General features: G+C 34.0%; 3 protein-coding genes across 6 annotated transcripts; all 3 read right to left on the minus strand.

The window, feature by feature from the left end:
- Nucleotides 1-1,331: 1,331 nt before the first annotated feature.
- Nucleotides 1,332-8,050, minus strand: LOC146924400 (putative protein arginine N-methyltransferase 6). Of its 2 annotated transcripts, XM_085709426.1 has the most exons (12): nucleotides 7,393-8,050; nucleotides 6,726-6,791; nucleotides 5,120-5,188; nucleotides 4,946-5,047; nucleotides 4,782-4,850; nucleotides 4,624-4,701; nucleotides 4,460-4,538; nucleotides 4,249-4,343; nucleotides 3,499-3,583; nucleotides 3,260-3,414; nucleotides 1,633-1,751; nucleotides 1,332-1,545 (listed from the first exon to the last, which is right to left on the minus strand). In XM_085709426.1, exons 1-12 carry the CDS (start codon nucleotides 7,492-7,494, stop codon nucleotides 1,506-1,508), a joined length of 1,059 nt encoding a protein of 352 aa, XP_085565552.1. In that variant the 5' UTR covers nucleotides 7,495-8,050; the 3' UTR covers nucleotides 1,332-1,505. The 2 variants fall into 2 exon arrangements, with proteins under 2 accessions (XP_085565552.1, XP_085565550.1); XM_085709424.1 differs by having other exon boundaries at nucleotides 4,946-5,188; nucleotides 7,393-8,049.
- Nucleotides 8,051-11,554: 3,504 nt separating this feature from the next.
- On the minus strand, nucleotides 11,555-15,746 carry LOC146924401 (plant UBX domain-containing protein 4-like). Its single transcript, XM_085709427.1, has 4 exons — nucleotides 15,247-15,746; nucleotides 13,269-13,545; nucleotides 12,246-12,341; nucleotides 11,555-12,146 (listed from the first exon to the last, which is right to left on the minus strand). Exons 1-4 carry the CDS (start codon nucleotides 15,741-15,743, stop codon nucleotides 11,751-11,753), a joined length of 1,266 nt encoding a protein of 421 aa, XP_085565553.1. The 5' UTR covers nucleotides 15,744-15,746; the 3' UTR covers nucleotides 11,555-11,750.
- Nucleotides 15,747-16,730: 984 nt separating this feature from the next.
- Nucleotides 16,731-26,008, minus strand: LOC146924402 (uncharacterized). 3 transcript variants are annotated; one of them, XM_085709428.1, is made up of 12 exons: nucleotides 25,634-26,008; nucleotides 25,324-25,483; nucleotides 23,686-23,803; nucleotides 23,157-23,253; nucleotides 22,927-23,033; nucleotides 22,323-22,445; nucleotides 22,028-22,181; nucleotides 20,861-20,921; nucleotides 20,388-20,767; nucleotides 17,770-19,396; nucleotides 17,205-17,601; nucleotides 16,731-17,105 (listed from the first exon to the last, which is right to left on the minus strand). In XM_085709428.1, the coding sequence occupies exons 2-11, from the start codon at nucleotides 25,449-25,451 to the stop codon at nucleotides 17,355-17,357; spliced, it is 3,042 nt and encodes a 1,013-aa protein (XP_085565554.1). In that variant the 5' UTR covers nucleotides 25,452-25,483; nucleotides 25,634-26,008; the 3' UTR covers nucleotides 16,731-17,105; nucleotides 17,205-17,354. The 3 variants fall into 3 exon arrangements, with proteins under 3 accessions (XP_085565554.1, XP_085565555.1, XP_085565556.1); XM_085709429.1 differs by having other exon boundaries at nucleotides 25,614-25,770; XM_085709430.1 differs by lacking the exons at nucleotides 25,324-25,483; nucleotides 25,634-26,008 and having other exon boundaries at nucleotides 23,157-23,289; nucleotides 23,686-23,790.
- Nucleotides 26,009-26,359: the final 351 nt, after the last annotated feature.

A 26,359-nucleotide genomic window follows, 5' to 3' on the forward strand; every position in this document is an offset into this window, starting at 1 on the left:
AAGAAGACAGGATATGATAATACTATCATATCCTACTTAAATCCACTGTTTGGTGCATCAGTAGGAAAGGATAAAATAAACCTATTATTTATCCTATCCTATTGCTTCTTTGTAATTTTAATCCTTAGTTTTTGGTGGGTTAGCAACCTGATAGTATATAGCTATCAAACGTGCATCCTCTATTCCTCTGAAAGCCTCCTTTGACTCTCTGCTTCTAGTTTTTCATGTTCTATTTTTTTATGTTCTATTTTTTTTTTTATCATTTTTTTTCCTGATTTTCTTCAATCGATATCAATTCCAATCATTTTTCTTCATGTTTTAAAATAACAGTGTCATGTTAGAAAAATGAACAAAGCTGAAAACTTATAACATGCATCAAATGGAAAATAAAATAATAAAAAGTAGTAGAAAAAGTGGGAACTATGAGTTCATGGTTTAAAAAAAAATTCATGAAAGTGAAAAAAAGAAAGAAACAAAACACGAAGACACAATAGACATGATTTTAAAAGTGGGGAAATGAAAAGAACAATTTTATATGGAGTACAGGCACCACAACAACAGAAACAGAACAAACAGGTCGAGTTTAAGATTTATTTTTCTTTTCAAGTGAGACTTTTTTTTCTTTCTATTTTTACGAAACAAAAAATAAAAACTGAATTACCTCGAATAATAAAAAATAAAAACTAAATTGGAAGAAGCAAAACACACACATGAGGGACGCTGAAAAGGAGAAGAAGAAACCCGGAGAAGCAAGACAGGACATGAAGGAGAAGAAGACATGGTATGTGATAGAATAAGAAAGAAAATAGGGATAAAAAAAGTAATTAATTAATTAAGTTGTTTCATTCCATTGTATACCTCCCAAATTGAGGGGAATGAAAAACAATAGGAGAGATGATGGTATAGATTCCATCATGTTTCATTCCACTTCCATCAATCCAAGCAAAGCCTAAATTATCAGAGGTAATTTTAAAGTAGGATAATTTTTTGAGGAAAGACTATTTTAAAGTAGGATAATTTTTTCCAGGAAAGTCTAGCTAACAATCCTTAAAACACTATTTTAAAGTTAGGTAATTTTTTTTTTACTCTTATAATGATCAGAGGTAATATGGATCGTTATAATGATCTTATGATGATGGTCAAGTTATCGGATCAAATAAAGAACATGGTTTTATGACACTCAACACTATATTTTTTTAACACTATCTTCCACCACCCTTCTATCCTCCATCTCCATGCCACACTCACCACCACAAACATCAACCTTAGAATCTTATACAACTCCAGACTTGTTTGAATTCTCTACAGCTAACAAAGGATTTTCACATAGATAAACAAAATCAAAAGTTTCATTTGCATTATTGAATATTAACATCTGTGAACACAATCATCACTTGAGGATCCTATTTACAAAAAATCAGAAGTTTCATTTCCATCGTTGGATATTAAAAATCTAGTATCGATTGTCTGCAATGTGAAACAAAACTAAATGATCAATGACTTCATCAAAACTTCGTCACTTTCTTGAAGGATTTACCACCTAACCTGCAATTAATTTGGGATAACAAAGTTTAGGACAAAAAAAAAAAAAAAAAGAACACATGAATTAGAGATGAAAAAACTGATACTCACAAATACATGAGCTCAATATCGAGTGTCCGGTGATTTTTTTTGTCTATTCTTATCGCCAAGGAACCCTCAATACTCTGATATTGTTCTACCTCGATAACATCCTCGCAGTCAATTAATGTCTACACAACAATCATATACCACATAAATGACTTGGATAAAAAACAAAACAACAACAACCAAAGTCTTATCCCATTAAATGGAGCGGCTACATGGATCACATTACGCCACAATGTTCTATCATAAATCATATTTTGATCCAACTCATTAATCTCCAAGTCTTTTCTAAAAGGGCTGAACCCATTAATAATGGAGTATGCTAGTGAGAAAAAATGATGCAGGGCCTAAGATATGGTGAGTGTATGAGAGAAGAAGTAAGAAAGTGTGACTGCCTAGCTGTGTGTGTTACAGGGGTGTCAGTTGTTCCTGCCAAGTGTGCAGTGTGTTACAAGGCCAATTCCATAGAATGTCAAAGGGGTGCGGGGATTCCTCGGTTTGATGGGGTATTACAGGAAATTTACTGTGAATTATGGCAAAATAGCTAGACCTCTCACTGACTTAACAAAGAAAGAGGGTTTTATGTGGAACGCAATGGCAGAATTGGCAGTAAAAGAAGGCACTGATCATTGCTCCAGTGCTGGTCCAGCCAAACTTCAAATTGCCGTTTGAGATTGAGTGTGATGCTTCAGGTAAAGGTGTGGGAGCTGTCTTGATGCAACAAAAACACCTAATTTCTTATTTTAGTAATGCTTTCTCTCCAGCTAAGTTTTCTAAATCTACCTATGATAAAGAGCTTATGGCCTTGGTGTTAGCCATTCAACCCGGGTGACATTATTTGTTAGGAAAAAAGTTCACTGTGCACTCTGATCAGAAAAGTCTTAAGCACCTATTGCAGCAACATATCACCACTGCAGATCAGCAGGAATGGATGGCGAAATTGCAGGGTTTTGATTTTAAGGTGATATACAAGTAGGAGTTGAGAACAAGGCAGCTTAAGCACTTTCTATGTAGCATGAGGGATCAGAAATTAATACTATGCTCTCATACCCAGTCTTTGAGTTGACTTAACTAAGACTTTCATTCGACGCCTAGTGGGGGACACTCAAGGTAGGTACATACTTATAGAAGGGTGACACTAGGTTTTGGCAGGGGATGATGAAGCGAGTGAAAGAATTTGTCAAGGCTTATGACACTTGTCAAATACAAAAGTACGCGGCTACCACTCCCAGTTGCCTCTTACAACCATTGCCTATTCCAGTTTTGATGTGGATTTCATTACAAAAGTAGCCAAAAGTAACGGTTGTCTCTGGTACAACACTTCATCAAAAGCTAGCTCCCCGTTTCTTTGGCCCGTATCAGGTCATTATGAAGGTTAGGCCAGTTGCTTATAAGCTACAGCTATCTGCTACTTCCAGAATTCACCCAACATTCCATGTGCAACAATTAAAGAAAACAGTGTGCAATTATTTACCAACTAAAAAGCTTCTTTCAAATTAGGATATAGATAAAGGGAGGGATAAATTTGAAGCTGGACAGCACACGAGAGAATGGCTTGTGCAGTGGGAAGGTATGGACGTAGGTGATGCCACTTAGGATTTTAAAACAAAATAAAAGAGAATAAAAGCTGCACCTGCTTCCAATGCGTTGGCGGTGCTCCAGGTGCAGTAGATAAGACATGTGCTGGAGCAGCCTCAATATTTGTAGCTAGTTTGTTGTCGGGACGTAGTTCAACTTTTCTCGGAGAGAAATCGGTTTCAAACCATAGCGCAAAACCATGCAGTGGTGCTAAAGAAAACATAAAAGAAAACATAATAGATACAAAAGTCGCAAAATAAAATACATGCAAAAGCAGAGCCATAAGAAATTTACCGCTCTTTAGTGAGTTGAACTTAAATGTTGAGGTTACAGAATATAGGTCAGAAACGGTAACCGAATATATGTCGATGTTTATCACCTAATACAAAAAAATAAAATAAAATCAAAGGACAACTAAAGCACACAAAGAAATACATCACAAGAGACCAAATGATAATAATTTACACAAAAACAATACATCACTATTTGTAAGCACTAAAGTTCACATACTGCTGCCTTTAGTAGAGGAATCAAAATGAGTTTTTTTTTTTTGTTGAGGGAAGAATCAAAATGAGTTTGCAAGTGAGAGATACTCTATTTATTTATAAAAAAAACAAATAAAAACAAACCAAGAAACGACTGCATACTTCATAAAACTAAATCAATTATAAATTTCAAAGGCAAACATACAATGAAGTGATAGGTAAGTAATTTGCGAAACTCCAAACTATTACCAAACAAACAACCATTCTCACCTAATAATGAGAGTGATCAAGTCAGAAATTTTTAATTTATTAATTAATACGTATACAATGCTACTTTCAAAACTAGCGTCTCACAATTCTTTCACTAAAATATATAAACAAATAAGCATGTCTTCAAATAATTACTATTTACTGTGCCATATTGAAGAAATTAAATTTCACATTAGTGGATAACGTTCAAAGTTGAAAATAAATGGATGACTAACACCAGACTTTTTTGCCCACTTCAACATATGGCCATCAGGCCATTAACTAAGGCAACATGAAACAATGGACTCACCTCATGAGGCTTTCCCAAAAGATTTTCAGTACCTATTGTTTCCACATTAGGTTCATCATAAAAATACGACTCAGCAGATGGCATGAAAGCAGACACTGCAAAAACAAACACAAAATTAATGTCAGCTAAATGCTTTCATAAATCAACATTGTTGATCAGAGGTATGCAAACACGGTAAAAATTAGTTAAATAGTTAGAGTAGTGTACTTACTATCAATTCCATCAACGTTAGACCAGAATCCAACGTTCTCGTGATATCTCGAATGATGTGTGAATGGAGCTATGAACAGCTGCAATGATGCATATTAAAATATTTTAGAAAAATTTTCATGATTAAATAAATACATATAATAAACAAATTCAGAAGGAATTTACCTTTGCACTAGAAGGAAGGAGTAATCCTTCATCTTTTAGCCAACGATTTCTAGCTGTAATAATGCTCGGAAGCATATTCTAAAATAAAATAAAAAATTAATAACGTGATTAATAATAAAATGTTTGTCCAATCTCCAAAAATTAATAATTATAAGTACCTCATGAAAAAGCATATAACCCATCCACTCCGAAACGATGACATCAACATGTTCATCAATTTTGACATCCTACAGATATAAGTTTTTAGTTAACGCTTAATAGAAGATTGAACAATTTTGATATTGGTTATAATTAATGGTTTTTCCTAGCAATAATTTTTCACCTCAACTCTGCCATGGTGTACAGTTATGATATCAGCTAGATTGTTGTCCTTAATAACAGATTTAGTCGTTAAAGCAACATTAGCTGCTTCAACAGCATACACCTGCCAAATGTGAAAATCAGTTGTCAAAAGTGAGGTAACAGAAAAAATCTCTTTCTCAAAATGCATGTATACCTTTTTTGCCCCTGCCTGGGCACAATAGATGGACAATATACCAGTCCCACACCCCACGTCAAGCACAACCTGAACAAAAGCATGCAAAACATGAAAGGAGTGAGATATAAATCACTACAAGAATTCATTGAATTGCCGGCATAATTTACCGGCGACTTTAAACCCACGGTAACTTCCGGCAGTTTTTTATGTGTTTCCGGTGGCTAAATCCGCAGCTAACATGGTATTGAGTTGACTACTTTGTGATATTGAATAGAAAAAGGATGTATAAATTCATGAATTTTTCTTGTTCAGCTAAAAATGTTCTTAGGTTGCTTCCGATAAAGCAGCAGCAGAAGCTAGCATGTGCTCTCTATTTCTATTTTTTTAAAAACCTGTTACCGGTTACTTTTCAGGCGGCTTTGTCTGTCGCTAACATTTTTAAGCCACTACACTTGAAATCAGGCAAGATTTCAAGGTAAACATATTGGCTGGAGAGCTGCTATCAACATTATTATCTCAAATGTTTATCTCTCAGCCACTAAAACTTCTAAAACAGCTGCAGCTTCCATGACTGAGTTTGTAATCTTAAAGGCTTTCAGAATCAACATTCACCCCCCTAAAGCTCCATCCATTAAGGAAGTTCTCCGGCAGCCTCCTATTTTTCATTGGATCAAAGCTAACACTGATGGTGCCATGGTCAAGAACCCCACAAGAGCAGCTTCTGGAGGGATATACAGAGACAGTAACAGCTTATTTAACGGAGGTTTTGCTCAAAATGTAGATACAGACTCACCTTTTGAGGCTGAACTAGTAGCAGCCTTTATTGCTATAGAAATTGCCTTTTCAAAAGGATGGCTCAACCTTTGGTTATAAACTGATTCACAACTTGTTATGCTTGCTTTTAAAACCAAAGCCTTGATCCCTCGCTCCTTAAGAAACAGATGGTTAAACAGCTTAGAGATGCTTAAGGACATGAATTTTTTGTAAGTCGTCACATCTATAGAGAAGGGAACTCCTGTGCAGATAGTTTTGCTAACTTAGGTTTAGCACTGTCTTCATTTGTTTGGTTCCCTTCCCTACCTGTTTCTATTAGGCAGGATTATGTTAGAAATAGGTTAGGATTACCTAACTACAGGTTTACCTACTCTTGAAGAGGTCTTGACTTAGCTCCCCGCTTCTTTTTTGTACTAATCTTTTTTAATATTTTAGCTAATGCTAAATGCATTACTTTTGGTTAAAAAAATAAAAAATAATTTAAAAAATGTATATTATTTCCACGCGGTTTTAACCGCCACAATTTTTGTGTGCCATTTACGGTGGCTTTTTGGCAGCCAATACTGTCTTATTAAAAAGGAAAAAAACGGTCGAGTATTGCCGTAGTTGAAACCTCCGGTAACTGTGCACCGCTAATTTGTGGTGTTTTTTATAAAATAAAAAAAAAGCTGCTGGAATGGTTTCCAACAGAAGAATAAGCGATGGCCAAGAATTTCGCCGGTTGCCACCGAAGATGTTCGTTTGTGGTTTTTTTCACCGAGTCTGGAGGATTTTGACCGCCAATAAAGACTAATTTTCTTGTAGTGAATAGAGAAGAGCGTATTGAAATATAAACGAAAAAATGTCTTACTTTTCCATTAATCAAATGATGATAGAATGATATAGCGGACTTGTATGCTTGCAACCTTGGTGTATCCTATATTATACAAAATAATGAAAATCATGAAGATAGCATAAAATAAAATGTTACACATTAAAATGAAATGTTGAGCATTTCGTAAGCATATGCAAGTTGGGGGCTCTAAATGGAAGACAATACAGTAACATGCTTCAAGCCCTCATGAGTATATTTGGGGCTTGTAGGCTTGTATAGGGGTTTGGGACCAAGCTGCTGGGATTTTTTTCATGGGTTACGAAGCTTGCAAGAGATTACTTGTTGAAAAAGAAGAAAATTAGTAGTAGCTACCAATGGTGTTCCGCACATTCTTTCCAAAGATATAATTAACCGAGCCCTCACTCTATAAGCCACCAAAGTAGTTAGCTTAAACTTTTTTTTTTTTTTTTACAGAATAGTTGGCTTAAACTTCATACATACAAGGAAATTAATATAATCTTTGGCTATCACTAAGGGCAGATATAACTTGTAATTGACACATAGTAACAAATAACACAAAAATATTTCTAACATTCCAAAAGTTCAAATTCCAAAATCAAGAAAAGTAAGGTGATAGCAAATGCCGAATACAGAAACAGAGAAGTGATAGCATGCAAAAAGCAGAGAAAGAATGAATGAAAACCTGAATCATGGTGCGATGCACCGATATATCTTCATACGAATCAAAAAACTGTTTGTCGAACACTCGTTCCCTTACAGTGCTGCTAGGAACCTCAGATGCCATATCTCTGCTGCAATGCCGATGAAAAACTGTTGTTGTTGTGAGAAAAACTGTTTTTGTTTTGCAATGCTGAGTGTTTATAACTAACTCACTGACAACCTAGAAAAACTGTTTTTTGTTTTGCAATGCTGAGTGTTTATAACTAACTCACTCAGAACCTTATAGGAAATAGAAAGGTTGTTTTTTTTTTTTTTTTTTTTGTTGGACTATAGAGAGCGGGGAAATACTTTTTCTCTAATTGAATTTTTGTAATTGCTTGTATTCCCCAACTAACTAACCGACTAAAACAACCGAACAGTTACTCATTCTAACCGTATCCGGTTGGTTGGTTATTTCTCATTTCATTGAACTTTGATAATACGAATAGCCGCCATTCCATTATTCCTCTTACTACCCAAATCAGAAGATTAAATAAAGGAGGAGGAAAGGTGAGAGAATAAGAGCTACGCCCATTTTCCATCGTATACGCCGGCCTGAAGGTGGTGGCTGTTGTGGTTGACGGCGGAAGGCGAGTGGTTTACTGCTTTAAGGCTGTACAGCTGTTTTCTATTTTGATTTCATTTGAAACTGGTTCATATCTTACACCTTTGTTCTAGGTTGTCTAAGTTGGCACGTGCGGAAAAACAGTAGTTTCCAAAAATTAAAAAAATTTCTCAAGGGCCTGATTTCATGGCCCATTTCTACACGACAATAACACTAAAAATGTTTTACTTAATAATTTTATTTTGATAAAAATATCATTACTTAGTAATTAGTACTAGTAATTAGCTCCTTTATTTTCTAGAATTTTGATATTTTGACCCATAATCGGTTCGGTTCATAACTTCCCATCAACTTTCTTTTCTGTGTTCATAAGTACTTTGAGAGATCTTTCAAAAAAAAAAAGTACTCTGAGAGATATCTCTCAAACATTATTTTAAAATTAAAAGTTTAAAGAGTAAATAGGAAATCATTAGAGTGACTCCAAAATAGAACTTTGTTACGAAGGCTCTAAGTTGCTTAACCTTTGAAAAAAGAAGATCCAAAGATATCTTTCAATGCAAAAAATTAAATAAAAATCGATTACAATAAATTGATGGACTTTTGAACAAATTTGATAACCTTATAGAGCAAAATATTCTTAAAATAAAACTGAAGTAAAATTTCTTTCATATTTGTCATTTACAAAAGTGAAATGGTATTTGTAATTTTTGAACAACTATCTCTTTCGTACTATATTATGTTCTTAAACAACTCTATTTTTTCTCTCCTTTTTTTTTTAACCAATAAGACAAAGAAAAAAGAGATTGTCGCAAAAGTTGTCATAAATATCATTATTCTTTACAAAATCGATATCCCTCCAATCATATTTTGTTCTAACGTCAATATTTTTTTCTGGGATAGTTCTAACGTCAATTGTGTTGCTAAATTTCCTTAATTTTATTTCCATAGTTCTAAAGTTAATATATTTTCTTTGATGTTCTGAATATGTTTTGGTGTTAATTTTTGTATCACTTTGATCCAATTTTGATTATGATATTTGGATTGCATAATCCTGTTTAGATAGGTGGACATGTTTTCTAAGGATTGGTTATATTGCGGCTTCATGAACTATAAACATAACAGTACTTACAAGAATATATAATAAACAACAATAATATTCCTATTTACTTAAATAGGTCGACCTAACAAGTCAGTGGCATTTTTGAATAACATGTGGTCTGAACTATCATTGGTTAAGCTGTATGCACCTATACTCTGGCCCGGTATAGCCTATTTCCATCCCTAATTCTAGACTTAAAACTTTTCCTTAAATATTGTTTAAGTAAATATTGGTAACTTTTGCAAGGAAAATTGTATAATTACTACTTTTCCTTGTGTGACGTGCATTTTTAAGATTAAATTCTTAATTATAAGTTTCTTAAATAATGTCATTAGGATACTTGTTATTACAATCCATTTTCTTCTTCTTTGATCTATACAATAGGGATTATTCAAGGTTATTTTTACCCGAAATCACCCCTCTAAAATATTTTTCTTTTTCTCTTTCAGTTAAATAAGTGATTTCTACATATTTCCAATTTTCTTTCATATGCTTTTTTGATATTGTTATTGTTTGTGTTGACTGTTTAGTTACCGTCTTTGTGTGGTCTATTTTTGATTTTATATCTTAGTACAACATTTATTTAATTCAGATTGAAAGAGTAGCTTTGATCAAGTGTAGATCCAATCAATGATTTTGACGTCGTCAACGTTGCGAATTTGGAAGTAGTATTATTGAGATTTGAATATAATCATATTTGTATGAACATGTACACTGCCGTTTTAAACTATTAACATGGATGATGTAAGTTTGTTTACAAATTTATCCTTTATATTTTTAGTGACTTTGAATTTGTATTGTACCAGCGTAGTTTATAACTTTTAACATAAATAGTTGTTTTGAATCTTCTTTCCCTACCTCATTATAATTTGAGTCCATAACTTTTAAACAAGTCAAATTGATCTCTTTAACTCATACTAGTGAACGCAAGTTGGTCCTTTCCGTTGAAATGAACTAAACGGTGTTATTAATTAGTAATATGGCACTTGATGTATTTTTAACAGAAATAATCGTTTTGAATCTTCTTCCCCTACCTCATTCTTCTACCCTAAACTTTGATACTCTATACATGAAAGTTCTTTTACAGCCCATTAGATTAAATACAGTACATTCCTTCCTGCACATCCTTTCGTTGTATATGAGCTCAAAAAGGTAACCAAAAATTTCATGCTCATTGCCAATATGTTGAGTCACAATTTAATAAATCAATCCGAGTAAAAAATGTGAACACATAAAACAATCACAAACTCAAATTATTAATAGATTGGTTTAACACTCGGCGCCCTCTAGAGTATGCAACTGTTGCATATCGCCTACGGCACAAGAGCGGGTTTATGGTAGATGTGGTTGTATCATATCCCTCCCTCAACTCTTCCCCCTCTCTCACCATTGCCGTTAATCTTTTCACTATAATCTTGAAAAATGAATGTTCATTGCTTCAAGCCGTCAACCAAACCAATAATCAAAGCATTGAAGGGATCCTTGCTCAAGCAAGATCTAAATTTTTGCATCACCTCTTTGTTTAAAGCAAAAGGTTGAAGAATGGCGGAGAGAGAAAATTCTCTCTAGATTCATATTCAAAGGATGAAGATGAAGCTTCATTGTATGATGCATGCAGTTAATTAGGACAGTTGGATTTTTTCACCATTTTCTGAGTCCATGACACTAGCAAAAATTAAAGTGGGCTTCATTTCATCCTCTCATCTCTCCACCTTTCGCCATAGCCCCACTGCTCCTCTCTCTTATTTTCATGGTGATGATGGGGATATGCTGGCGGGTGTAATGTTGGTGTCACTTTTTCACACGAAGCTTTCTCAAGATTTGTATGTAAATGTTGGAGTTACATTGTTTGTACCAATTTCAGTGTGATTTTTTTTCCAAGGGATGCTAAGCTTTTGGTTTCATGGTGGTGATGGAGATGATGGAGATATTTGAGGTGGTGATGTCTGATTGATATGGTAGAGAGGTTGGAGGCGGTGCTGGGAATTGTAGAATAACAGTGATGGATAACTTATGGATTAAATGAATCTAAGGTAAAAATCAACTCATGCAAGGTAAGCTCCTTCCTTCACTTGCGCACCAAAGCCTTAGCCTTAAAACTTTGGTAAACACGGCAATACAATTTATGAAGTTTGTCAATACCTTGAGGAGACATCATGCAATCTTGTGTTTGGTAAATAGGTTAGATCGTAATGAAACAGTTCATTATATTTTATAAAAAAAAAGAGTTTTTTTAAAAAAAGAAATTTACTGTGACTTCACTTAAGATGTGAACTTCAAGATAATAGAACAATTAATTGTTTTACTTAATTCTGTTTGCATGTTATTATATACTAATCTATAAATAGTTAGAAACTATTCGAGAACACGGTTCAATCTTAAGATGGGAGGGACCATGAAAGAAACTACTAAGCAGATAATAATAAAAATAATTAAAAAAAATATTGCTTGTTTGTGACCGAAAGAAACTTCGGCACCACCTTTTCTGGAAACAAAACCTCCATTTACGCAAAAAAAATACCTCCATTTAAACATAATTTTTCTTCATGAAAGCAATCCTGTATGGAGTAGACCAACGAGTATTTCGTGAAATTCATAAAAGTAGATCAATCAATGTTTGGGCATAAACATAGTGATTTCAATTTGAATGGAAAACTAAATAGGGGAGGGGGGGAACCTATTGTTTTTGGATAACAACTGAATTGGCTATACCAGCTTGCTCTATAGTCTGGTCCAAATCAGTAAGTTGTTTGGGAGGAAAACCCATTGTCTGCAGTTGGTAATTTCTTGCCCCACCAGGTCTTGATGCATCAATGAATGCTCGAATATCCCTGATTGCATGGTGGTGATTGAAGCGAGAAACCATTCGTGTACCATCAGATAACCTTAGCTGGATTGAGGTCACTGGCTTCGAGTCATCTACAACTAAACCCATTGCTGGTGCTGGAGCAGTAAGTGGGGAAGCACCGGCAGTAGTTTGACTAGGTCCACTAGCAGCTTCACCATTTGAACTGCTGTCACCTAAAGTTCTTCCAACCCCACGGAAAGCAGTATTGCGTGGCTTCACGGGTTCCTATACATATATTGCCAAAAAGAAAATAGATAAGTAAAAAATTTAAATATACAAATAGAACACAAACTCAAAGCTGATGACAATAAACAAGAGGCATACCGGGTAGTTTTCATCCCGCCTTGTGAGGTTGAGACGGACAGAAGTTCGGCGATCAGTTGGTTCAAGCTCTTTAGGACATTCAGACTTCTTTATGCTCTGCATTGAGGTAAAATAATGAGAATCATATAGTACTTCAACAATAAAACATTAGAAACCCGATTCAAGAGAAACAGAAACTCTATTTAATTGAAAATGAAGGAACAACTATAGAAGAGAACACTTGTAAATCCAAAGCAAAGTTCTTCATAGAATTAAAAGCATTAATTTATCCTTATAAAGTTACAAATGAACATAATAAACGGACACATGATTGCGCTATAGGCCTTCAACAGATCAAACCATTTGTCAATAACAATTTTCTGATCTTGATGCATCAAACCCAATAAAACCTTTGTAAGAATAAATTCTCCATAAATATATAAAATAATTTATTAATAAATATTAATTTACATATATCATACAGCATATTGTCATAAAAGAACGATACAACATAATAAACAACAATATAAAACAAAACAAAGAATTGAAGCAGATCACGAAAATCAATAAAAAAACGCAATACAACATAGCAAGGAGTTAAGGACAACATAGCAACAGTGCAATAGAAGCAAACAAATAAACATAAAATACAAGATGTGGTACAAAAATGTCACAGAAAAGCTCTAAGAGAAGATATGATTCTCTCTGCTGAACCTCTAAGCTTTTCTCACAGAAAAGGTACCTAATTATCTCCCACTTATCCTCCATTCTCCCTATTAGCTATGTTACCTCTTCGAACCTACTAGCCACATCAGCAATTGTTCTCCAACTTCTCTATTCAGACTAGTTGCCAGACTTATGCCTAAACCCAATATCCCATTAGAAGATGACATGAATAACATCCACAAGTTGCAAATAATGGGACCAAGCAATAGTTTTCAATAAATTTAGAAGATGTCAAGACAATTGTTAAAATTTACAAAATATGGATATAAACCACCAAAAAGAACTCATGGAAACAGAGTGGATTGCGAGTTAAGTTACCTCAAGGAATTCTACATTTTGCGGATCTTCCAACCTCCGTAAAGGACCATCATTGACAGAAAACCCATTCCTCCAAAAGGTGACCACATGTGTAACTGATTCTACAGGCTGAGGAGCAGATGGCACTGCCTCGCCGGAAAGCAATCTGGCGGTTCCAGTAAAACTCCTAGACCTTGAAGAGTTTTCAGCAGGAGGCTCAACAGCTACCTGTTTAGCCTGATCAAAAATATCATCCACAGAATTACCACCCCTGGTAGGATCTTGGACAAGCATACCGCTGCGACAATGAAAACAAAAGGTACATTAAGAAGATTTTTAGCTTATTGAAACCTGTCAATTACATCAAATAAAACTAAGTTCCAAGATGGGCCTCTAACTAATTGCAACTGTCAATATAATACAATTATACAATACCTCACTAACCAATAAGTCTTTCTAAGTTAAGGGTCTGTTTGAATCGATTTATTCGAGCTTTTCTACTGACATAATATTTGTGAGACTGTTAGGGAGAATTTATGAAAACAACCCATGATGTTCATAAGTTGTTTTAAGCATAATTTCACAAGTTCTTCAAAACAGCTTATCCGAAAACAATTTAACTTTGTTTTATCTTTTGCTATAGAAATAGCTTATACATAAGCACTTGCCTTGTGCTATAATCTACAAATACGATGTTTATTCAAACAGGGCCTACATCAAATAAAAGAGCTTTTGATAAACTAAATATGGTAGTAAGTACCCCACAATACGTATACAATAGAACACAAATATAGCCATGGCCGATATGTATCATGCCATGGATCGCAAATCAGCTTGTATCACTGGTGGTAAGACGTTTGTTTATTCAAACAGGGCCTACTTCAAATAAAAGAGCTTATGATAAACCTAGATAGCTTATGTATAAGCTCTCTCTATAGCAAGTGATAAAATAACGTTTTTTTTTTTTTTTTTTTGTATAAGCCATCTTGGACAACTTACGGAAATAAGTTGAAAATGACTAATGAACATGTGTTAAGCTGTTTTCATAAGGTGTCCCAAACAGTTTCACAAAACTTACGTTTGTTTTGGATATTTTTGAAAAAAAATCTATTTTTTTAACCAAAAATCATTATTTTAATTTTAATAGTGTTTATTTTAGATTTTTAAAAAATAAATTTTGTTAAAAAAATCATTTTTAACCTGAAAATGAAAAGCTGGTTCCAAAATCTATTTTTTTTTTAAAATACAAGTAACTCAAATATAATAGCTTCAAATCTTTAAACCAAAAAAAAAAAAAAGATTTTTATGATAGTAAACAGAGGGAAATTAACTTAAGCTTTTGTCAAAATCTCTAAAAAATTTAAAACGAAATCATTTTTTTAAGCAAAAACAAACACACCTAAACTCAAATAAGCCAATTCAAATAGTTTCTAAGAGCCTGTTTGGATTGACTTATTTTTGAGTTTATGCAAATAAATAAGCTTTTATATAGAATTCATAAGGTTGTCAAGGTAGTTTATAAAAAACAGCTTATAAAGATAAAATTTTAGTTAGTAAGAACTTATGAATTAACCTAAAAAGTTATTTATTTGCATAAGCTATTTTTCATAAACTCAAAAATAAGCCAATCCAAACAGGCCCTAAGTCAAACAAAAGAGCTTATGATAACTATGATACATAACTAATTTCACCATTTGTTTAATAAATCACTTTTTATTTAAAACTTTAATGTTTAAAAAATCATTTTATTTTAAAACTTTAACCAAACCACTCTAAGTATATTCTGTTTTTTTGATCAATAAGTATATTCTACATTCAAGAAAAGAAACCTAAAATTTTTTGACGTAAAAAGAAACAAAATCTCACAATTCAGAAAAAGATAAAAAACCTAAACCTAATATCACAATTAATCATTATCAATTTCCCTAAGCAATCACACACATTTTAATAATCAAAATCAATAAAAAGTTAAGATATAATTAAAAAAAAAGAAATTTACCTCTTCTGACCACCAGCATAATACTCCTGCGGTTCATCAGAATCAGAATCGGAATCTTGATCGCGTTTCACATCACGCAAAGTCCGAATCCCACTTTGCCTACTACCAGAGCCGCTTTTCTTACCAATCGACCTTCGAGATCGAAGCTCATATGGAGCACGTGACGGTGACTGTGATGGCGATTGTGAAGGAGGAGAATCATCAGGGTGAAAATCAGGGGAAAGAGAATCGGAAGGTGAAACGGGGTCGTTTTGAGGAAGAGTAGCGGTGGTGTCGTTTAGAGGGAGAGTGGTGTCGTTGTCTAAGAAAGATGAAACGGCAGCGTCGAGATCGAAATTGTGACTTTCGAGAAAGAAAAGAGCTTCTTGTTTGGTTGAAGAAGTGATTTCGATGAATGAGTTGATTAGTGCGGTGGAATCGCTTGATGAGGGTTTCGGATTTTCGCTTTCCATTCTTTCTGTTTCTTCACGTTTTCTCTTCTCAGATTTTGATTTCATTATGTTGCTTTCTTTCTTTCTTCGCACTTTATAGTGTGTATCACTTTGATTTATAAAATCAGGCCCACTATATATATAACACGTCATATTAAATTCAGATTTTTTTTTTTATTGTTTTCCTAATGATACATCTTAAAAATCTGATTACACCTCTTAATGATGATTAAAATATTCTTAAATTTAAGTTAAATTTCCAAAAGTGTAGAGATTTTTTAGATTTTTTTAAGGGGATTTTAGGCTGTCTATCATATTTGTTTGATTGTTTAAGAAAGTTTGAATTTCATCACATCTTATCTTATACAAATAGTTATTTATGTTTGATTGAGATTAAACAAAGTGTTCTATGTACAATTATATTTTTCAATAAAATTTCAATCTTTATATTAAAAAATAATTTAAATCATATTTTTTTAATAATAGTATTTTAAAGGTTTAAAAAATAATTATTTAAATCACCAAATTTAGCGCAAGTGGTTGGTGCTTAGAGGTGTGAGTATTGCAAACTCTTGAGTATGGAGTTCAACTCTTACTAATAACAAAAAAAAAAATGATGATAAATGAATTGTAGGATGTTTTAAATAAAACAAATAAATCTAGATTTAGAAAGGAAAAAAAAGTTGGCATGAGTTATATGAATTTTTTTTTCGAGAGAGAATTATATGAATGTTATATATTTTGAAAATGTTGTCGAAAAAAAATAAAATACAGTGAGATTTAATAATCCTACGGTGGAAAATAAATTTTTTGCGTGATGCAATATTAATTTACTTGGGCACATTAGACAAAATCATTTTTTTCATCCATAAAGTGCATGTTCCTTGCTATAGTATTTTTTAGTTTGCACAAAAAGCTCTTGTTTGCAGTCATTTTCAAAAATCTATATGTTTCCTTGACAAAAACTTCGTAATTCATAATTCACTATCCCTTGTCCATCCAGTTTTATGCCAAGCCTAGCAGAGGTTACTAGTACTCAATAGTTAAAATGTATTCTTAACAAATCAAATAACGTTCTCCAATTTTAGTTCTTGAATGCAGTTGGGACATCTTCGCCACATCTGGTTAAATGTTTGTATGAACAAATGAAATTCGTCTAAACAAAAAAAAACTGATTCTTGTTACCCAAGAATTGTATTTGATGAATTAACATGGGCCACTATGTGCTTACACATGGCCAACAAGGAGATTCCAATGTGTACTGACTCTACACTATCCTCAAAACTGAGTAACTGGTAAACTTGATTTGCTTTCTGCTGTGCTGCAATATGTGACAGGAGCGAAAAAATTACCGTCATATATTCTTTGTTGAAAGACCATTATAAATTTCCTCTTTTCACGTTATGTGTGTTCCTGATCTGGCAAAACCTGAAAATATAGAATATTCATTAAATATTAATGCGTACAAAATCCATATAGGTGTCACAAATTTGTAAAGGACATCGACACCGGCCAAAGGAATCAAACCTTATCTCCAACCTGAGCCCAAACTTGTGCGCAACCATCGACCTTTAAGATGCATATGAACATGGTGATTTCATTAACATTGGCATCTTTTGCATTGCCATTCACTTGTATCCAAGTTTTGAAGTGGTGTAATCTATAATAACTGCAGAGCTATTTCATAGCCACAGAAGCTGAGACAGCTGCTGCCTCAGTTATTAGGGAAATAGGTTGGCAAGCCTGGAGGCAAGCACCTATATCAAATGGAAACAACTTAGAACCGTCAAATATAAGATTAACACCAGGAAGGATTGCCTCTTTACTATCGTTTTCTTCTGCTTCAGTTTTCATTGTATCCGCTTGAGTTGCTTCTTTAACAGCCGTTGTGGCAGCTTCATCATCTGTACTTAACGAGTATGATCTGCATGTACCATTCAATATAATACACTTCCTGAGACTTAGGATAATTAGGAGATAAAAAATACGAGCCTTATAAAAAACAATCCTTCTGGTTTATGTTTGTCAATATAATGCTAAAAGAATTTTATGTAATGAATCTTATTGAATTAATAGAAGCTCGGCAACAAACCTAAGAATACTGCCATCAAAGCTCAACACTTCAGTTCGACTGCGCTGCCGGGTAGCAAGTTTTAACCTCTGATCGACACTTGATGCCCCTGAAATGGGAGAAGAAGGATCAAGAAGTGGATTCCACCTTCCACTGGCATGGTTCTGAAGCTTCCCGAAAGACTCCTTTGTTGGCTGTTTCTGGTGAAGAAGCTTTGCAGTGAAACCTGTTGATTGGTACTCAGCACAAATGTCATACAACTTCTTCCTTAAGTTTTGCATCGCATCTTGGTGTCCAACAAATGACCCAGACTGAAGCATCTCCGATGAAACTATCCTTCTACATATATTACTACACAAGGTTGGACTAAATAGTGGCATCCCAAATTCCAAGCTCAACGGAACCCATTCATACTTCATTTCAGAAGATAACTGACCCGATTCTTTTCCAATAAATAATCTCAATAGCCGAATATAACCAACTGTCCACAGTTCAATCTTGTCGGCCAAATTCGCCAACAGAGAATTCAGATTTGAATTTTCCTCTTTACAAAGTCCTAACTCTTCTCCTACAGAGGCAATAGTCCCATCTGCATTCTTTACGGGTAAAGGGATATCCAAAGTAGCTGCTTTTCCAGATTTATTAAGATCGTACTTACTGAGAGGCAGTACCAACACCGCAGAATGTTTAAGAAGTGAATTTAAACAATGTAAGAGTATACTTCCCTTTACTAAATTTCCTTCAAATTTCCTTCCAAGCCCTCCTACCGTATTACCGTCCCAAGACCATATAAGGGCTTTCTCACAACCAGCTAATGGAGCAGGAAGCAAGCGCATACACTGTCCTTTCATCAGAACAACTGACAGAGGCCCACTAGCTGCAGTTGAATATAATACCAACTTCATCCAAGGACTCATAGAAGAATATGTGGGAGGACCAAAATGAACTGGACCTGTAGGTCTTGGAAGAATTGAGGAATGGGAAAGAGGCACTATGGACACAAGTATATCATAGTCACGAATAAACAATCGGTTAAGAGTTGCTGGTGCAAGAGAAGCTAAGCTTTCAGACCGGAGAATGTCTACACGATATTTCTTTTTCTTTTGCATTTCTGTTCCAACATCTGATCCTTCCACTTCTACTAGTTTATCATCGGTATGTAAATTTGTATCTGACTTATCGACATGCTGATCGTGATTACTGCCATCTTCCAAAGTATTAGAATGGACTCCATCATCCATACCACTAGGAATATGTACTGAGGAATCAGAAGTCTCTGCTACATTCTTCTCTGATTCAAAATTTTCTAAATCATCGGTTTTTATTACGGCTTTGTTATCACCAGAGTTGCTTGATCTGTCGGCCACAGAGGTTTCAGGCTCGGCTATCACAGAACATGACTTATCATTGCTTAAGGTAGTGGCACCCAGTTTATCTATATCGTCCACTTCTTTTTTATCAGCAGGTATTCCACCTGAATGCAGACACTCTAATACACAACGCAGACTATATGCATGATTTGCAAATTCTTGTAGCTCTCCCTCAAATTTTGCACCCTCCAGGGTGCTAAGATCCTTGCAAAGATCAGCAATGCTGGCATGACCCAATTTCCCCGCTTCATAGAGTGTAACGGCATGAGTTTTCAGGCCTGACAAAGTTCAACAAGTAGGTTGATCTTAGTAAAACATACAAACCAATATCAACCACAGGACAATATTGAACACTGATTTTTCCAAGTCAAGAAGAGTAGACTCACTTAAGGGAAGTACCTCTCCTACCAGTATCTATTTTTCTCATTTACAAGACATCATTGAAACATTGTTCAAGAGAAACCAAGCACTTTACCACTTCAACTAACAGACATAGTAGATCGGCATTTTACTTTAGCAACAAGAAAGTCCAAAAAAGAGAAGTGGGAGAAAATGGAAACCTATATAGATTTATTAGCCCAACATAGTTATTAAAGTTGAGTTTCTACCTTGATTTTTCTTGTCAGATACTTTCATTAAATATTACAATACATGCCCTAGCTGACAGTCACACCATATCTCTTATTCCTGCTGAAATGGATTCACATGACTGATTTTCTATGCTATCGATAAGCACATTAACGGAAAAAAGTAAACAACAGCAGGAGTTTTATTAAATTATTTCAGGAACCCTGTAAAACTGTTAATAACTTTAAATTTATATACTGAGGATTTTCTGGATTACGTATTAATCTCTGGCAATCAGTTCTAAATATAGCAAGATTGCTATAAGTTGTTGTTTATGCCCTAAAACAAAAAGGTGGCCAGTACTAGAAGAAAAATTATTGTCACACATACTTTGATGTCTAGCAAAACAGAAACCGGAAAATTTTGGCACTTTGAAGCTTGAAAACATTATCTTTCACTAAAAACTATCGGAACCAGGGCAGGATTGAACTATAGAGCTAAAAACATCTGCATGAAATGTGAATGATAATGATAGCTTACTTGTATACATCATCATTAAAATGTCATGAGCACCCTTAATATCGATTACTCACAACTTTCTACGTCAGCACAAATCAACATAACAGTAATGTTTTAATAACATAATTCTGAGAACTATACCAAATGAATTTAAGCTTCAAGAAAGGAGCAAAAGATCTATACCTGGTGAAACTGATCCCATCATAAGATAGGACGTAATATTAGCGTCAACTATGAAAGCAACACGAGTAAAGGCAGAACGTGGACCATTGTTTCCTGAAACTGAAACATCCCCTTGATGAGTGGAGTCATTGTCAGTAAACATATTCTCAGAACCCTGACTAGCAACCGAAGCATCTTCGTCACTGACTGTACTTCTAGGCGACATTGGTATACTTGAATCTCCAAGAATAGATTCTGGATCAATCACTTTTGTCGCCCATCCCAAACGACACACAAAAGAAGCAGCAGACTGTAATTGTAACAATTCAGCCTGTAGGGTTGTTGCCAGCTCACGAACAGTTGCATTTTCATTTGAGACTACAAAAACTGCATACAACAGCCTGAAAACAAAAGGTCCATAATTACTCGAACTATATGGAAACATAAAATTTGAACAAAAATGATGTAAACACAGACTGAAACAGCTGCTTTACTCTTCAATAGGATCTTCATAAGACTGCTCCCTGTTGGAAACAAAACCTTCAAGCCTCGAAACTGAGCCACCATAAATACAAATATTATTGAAATCACTTAAAGAGACAGCTTTTGAAAATGGTGTTTTACATGCTATATATCTACATCTTCCTTTCATTATTTTTTTATCTTTAAGTATCCACTTATGAATTATGATTTTGTAACCAAATAAGACCATGGGTAGTAGGACGAGTTTGATTGTTTGAGTCTCTTGACAAACTCAAATATTTGTAGCACTTCAATACCATACAAAATTTAATAAAAGAAATTATATATTACTTTTTTAAAACATTCTTTGGTCAGTAATTTTATTTTTGTAATATCAAGTTATTAGTCGATAAGGGGTCGACTAAGGAAATCATATACCAACCAACATCAGAAAAAAAATAAGTTCCTTTTGACAAGAACTCAAATGGCCAATGGTGACTGACTGGATCACTCTTATTTATTGGAAAAGAAAAACAAAAGGTTCTTTCACATAAATAATAATGAGAAGGTTCTTAGTAGAAGAGGGACAATTTATGTCTACTTTTAAGAAAAAAGTTTAAGAAAAAAGATCTGTATATGGACTGATATCTGTTAGGCAACACTATATAGATTCTCTCCATCCCCTCCAGCAAAATCTCAGTCATTGGATTAGTCTACAACTGAGATTATCTCTTAGCCGTTAATTCAACATCTGAGATTTCACCGGAGAGACAGGAAAGGCTAGATAAGATTTAGCTGCGTGGGCAACAACTTCCATGTCTATCTTTATACCTGACAGAGAGTACCACAACTGAATCTTAATAAAATAAAAATGCTTTCTATGTATTCAAGTACCTATTGGATTGTTTTCGATATTAATCAAATAAAATTGCAAGAGGAGTACCACAACTTCCATGTCTATTCAATTGTTTTGGATATTTTTTAATCACTTAGGGTTGATGTATTCTTGTAAATGAAACTAATTTGGATATGCTTGGTTTAGTTCAGTTGTGCTGCCATAAACACAACTGATTCTGTCCTCCTTATTTAAATTATGAAGCTTCGGACAAAAACTCAGGAATTATACTTTTGATGAAGAAGTTATCAAAGCAATGCTTATTAAGTTAAAATATATAGAACAAACCATAATCGGAATGCACCTTTAAACCGGTCATCAGGATATAAAGGAACTTCAAAATAGATAAGTCCTCGTCTGCAAAGACCCCTTACGATATCAGCATCAAACATGATGAATGAATTTGCTTCCTCCTTACAGACTTTGTCTACTGTGGCCGTTTCCTCATTTGATAGTTTCTATTAAAGGTGAAAATAAATAGGCAACAAAGTAAGAGTAGATAATTTCTAGCACTTCTCCAAATGTTATTTCTCACTGCCAATGAACCAAAAAAATAGTAAATCCTTCTCTATTTTATAAGGGTGAAAAACATACCCCACCTTAAATTCTTCCAAGGTAAAGTTCACAAGACAAACTCCCCACCAAGGTTCAATTGGAAAATCCACAGGTTGAGTAGGCAAAAGTTCTTTTGCTATTGACTTGTTCAGTTTCCACATTATTTTCTGGATATTCCCAAACGAGCATTGGCAGGTGAGTAAGCATAATATAAGTTGCAAGCATACTTTGAGCATAATGATATATTCGAGATTAGTTGAGTATATTATCCAAAACCAAATCATTGTCTCGAGTAAGGGACAGCAAAGTTGATGGACTCGTAAACTCAAATTGCTGAGCATAATGATTTGAAAAGAATAAATCACCTATTTTATCTCTAAGTAATGTCATAGAGAATATATAATACAAGCATATGTCTGTCTTACAAGGATCCGAACCATAAATGATTTCTTTTCTACATCGACTTCAATGGCATGTCATCTTATACAATGGTTCATTGAATTTTACTTTTTACCTATTGAACAGGATCCTAGAAAGTAACATCGAAACAAGGATTGCTACAGGTAAATATGCATACAACAGCATAGATGCAATTCAAGTATTAAATATACTTTTATATGTAACTTACAGGAAAAATATATGTAGTACCTTAGATCTGCACTTATTCATTATATCAATAAACTCATTTCTCCCAATTCCAGTAAGTCTTAAAGCATCTGCAGCACTAAAATTAGGGATGCTGTCGTAAGGTTGCTCTGCAAATATTCAATACAAGCAGGAAATTTTAAAAGGCCAGTTTCTATGAAACAAAGTTAGGCACGATCGTCATGTACGGAGCTAATTCAATTGGAATTTTAATAAGCGAGCAACATAGTTACCATTTTTCATTACTTCAAAAATCATATCACAGTAATATCTGAAAGGTGATACTCTCATTACACGACAAACATATTCTGCCAGATGATAAGGAAATAGCTGCAAGTGACAACAAGGACATTAAATGCAGATGTCCTACAGAAAAAGCAAAAGATGAGAGCATTGGCCAAAATCAGAAAAAACTGGATATATCTGGACTCTAGAGTTCTTAAATACCAAGTATAAAGATGAAAAAATTCTCTCTCTTTTTTTTTTTTTTATAAATAAAATCACAAGGTAACTAGATCAAATTAGCTATTAGAAAGTGCTCTCAGAGCTAAAGAAACTAAGATATCCTCTAATTGCAACACCACACTTTTGATTTTCGAAGCATAATATAAAATTCAATCCTCTCCACAAAATTCTATCATTGCTTTCTGATAGCTTAAGAGCAAAGACATTTAAAGATTTGTAACAATGTTTGATATATATATTTATAAGTTCAAATTTCAGGAGTCAAACAGAGTACTGGACATTCTGTAAAGCACATACAGCTAGATTCTTCCGCAAGTAGCGCATCATATTTTCATAATACTCGCTTTCTTTACAAAATGTACGAGCAAAACAACTATTCCATTGAAGTCTCTTCTTTACGCAGTATTCAATTATCCTGGATAAAATACCCATCGTCAGCAATAGAGAAGGAAGTATTAAATTATGAAGTTACCTAAAAAAAAAAAAAGAGACATGTCATTCAAGAAATTGACACATGATCCTTGAAATGAATGAAGTGTAACCCCTTATGGAAACCTCATAAAATAAGGGAAAAAAACTCAAATGAGAAATATCTAAAATCAAAACCTACTGTTTATTATATGGATTTTCTGGTTAAATGCGCAATGCGGTACAGCCTTTGAAACTAAAAGCTTCCTCGTTCCTGTGCAAATTTAATCTATTATGCCGTTGAAATGTATGCTTCTCTCTAAACAACTATGAAACACATGAAAAACTACACTAAGCTCCTCGTCCTTGATAATTCCATAATGAAGATATTTCTGTCGTATGAAGTCGTGAGTTTACCCTTCAGGCATGACACAGAAAGAAACATAGAGGATGAAAAAACCAGATAGTGAGTAGCAGCAGCAGCAGGAGGACTCGACTCTGTGAATATTGTTGAAAACAATAATGTAACGAAATTTCTTCTTTTTTGAAAACGTTGTATCATAATAAGAGTTATAGAAGCTTAAGAAAAGATCTCTAATCTCTTTCTTTGAACTTCAATAATAAAAAGCCTTACCCAAAAAGGGGCGGGCGTGAGTGAAACACTGCAGAGATGGCAAACAAGCAACTGCAATGCTCTCTAAAACTCAAAGTTATGACGGCTCTAAAATCCACTACTTAGGCATCAGCTGTTCTCAATTTATTGGTGACTCGAAAAAATGTTGTTTTTAGCGAATCCGTGGTAAAAACTAAATAACAATTTAACTCTTTCAACAGTCATAAGAATAAAATATGTACGAGTAAATAACTTAAATAAGCACTCTATAATCATAGACATATTGAGGTTAAACTATTTTCAAACAAGTTTTAAACTGCTTCGATAAGCCATCCTCTCAAACCTACTGAAATAGGTTAAAATAGCTTAAGAACATGCCTCTCTCAAACACTTGCGCAGGTGTTCGTGTTATAAATAAGCTCAAAAAAACAGCAAATAAGCTCTTTCCAGTTAAGTAGAGCTTATTTAAGCCTGCTTAATGATAAAGTATTTATGAGCACTGTTGAATTACTTGGTGATTATTGTGTACTTAGGGTATGTTTGGTTCCATTTGTAGAGGAGCCAAAATTGATTCTAGAGGTGTAGAATTATTTTTGATATGTTTAGTTGCTTTCAACTATAATTGATTTTGACTCCAGTAATGATGCTAACTTAAACCTATAAATTGAAGCTTTTGATTCTAGAATTGATCTTTACACTTAAATTTATTCTTTAACTCACTTTTATATGAATGTATACAAATATAAATCACTTCACTTTACTTTCAACTCACTTTTAGACTTGGAATCCATTATACAAAATCAATTTTTGTTACCATAGAAGCAAACACACACGTAATTAAATCAGGTAAGTTCTTATTTATAATTAGCAAATACTAACCATAAGAGGTAATGAAGGAAATTAGTATTTGTTACCTTGCCATCCATTCTTCCTTGGAATGAACCGTTTGATGAAGTCGTCTAGGAAGATTCTCCCATTGACATTCCTCCTTAATCGCTTTTTCCAACAACTGTTCTTCAACCGTCACTGGAGCACGCTGCATTTTCCACCACTCATTCAACAACACCACAGTACCTACAGAAAAAGAAAAGAAATTCATCTGCGATTAATCTACGTTGGATTGATTAATGAGATAATTGTCTATTACGCACAGAGATACAACAATTATTATATAATGTAACTGATTATTGTAACTAACTATTACATCTTATAACATATTAGAACCTTGGAATTCAAGATACGATCCACGATGGCTCAATCTGAGAATTCGCGAAACCAGAAACGTTAATAATAGAAGCCGAAAACAGAAATGAAGGATTGGATTGAATTGAAGCGATTGGATTTCACGTGAATTGATGGGATCGGATACGTGGTTAACGTTGAGACTGAAGCGATGGTGTGAGTGGGAATGTGGATGAGAGAAATGGCGAGAGAGTTGGATTCAGCTTCATCATGGTTTGGTTAACGTAATGGAATGTTGACGAACGCATACATAGAGTTTTTGTATGTTCTTCTTTTCTTTCTTTGCATGAGAGCGATCTCAATTAAAAGATGATCCTAGTTGCATGGCATTTACCAAATTCATTGTAGTAAAAACTACTTTATACTTATGGTCCAGATTTAAATAAAAAATTACTTAAAAAACATCTAAAATATTTTATTAATATATTTTTTATTGGAAAACTAAGAATGAACACAAATAAATATCCCTAAACTCCTAAGATTTGGCCCAACAATATAAAACATATAATTTGATTTCGGAGGTTCCGGATTTGAGCCCCAACAATGCTCTTGAAGAAAGGTAAATGTAAATGTTTTTGTAAATGTTCTTTGAGTCTTGAGGTCTTCTCTACTCTAAATTTTTATTATAAAAAAAACTAAAATAACACAAATTATTTTGGGTGGTTCTTGATGGCTAGTCTATTCGATTCTGGCATGAAGATTGGATTT

This window comes from Medicago sativa, chromosome 5, assembly GCF_051527215.1.
Source record: "Medicago sativa cultivar Bolivia chromosome 5, Bolivia_mono, whole genome shotgun sequence".
In the NCBI taxonomy this organism is placed as follows: domain Eukaryota; kingdom Viridiplantae; phylum Streptophyta; class Magnoliopsida; order Fabales; family Fabaceae; genus Medicago; species Medicago sativa.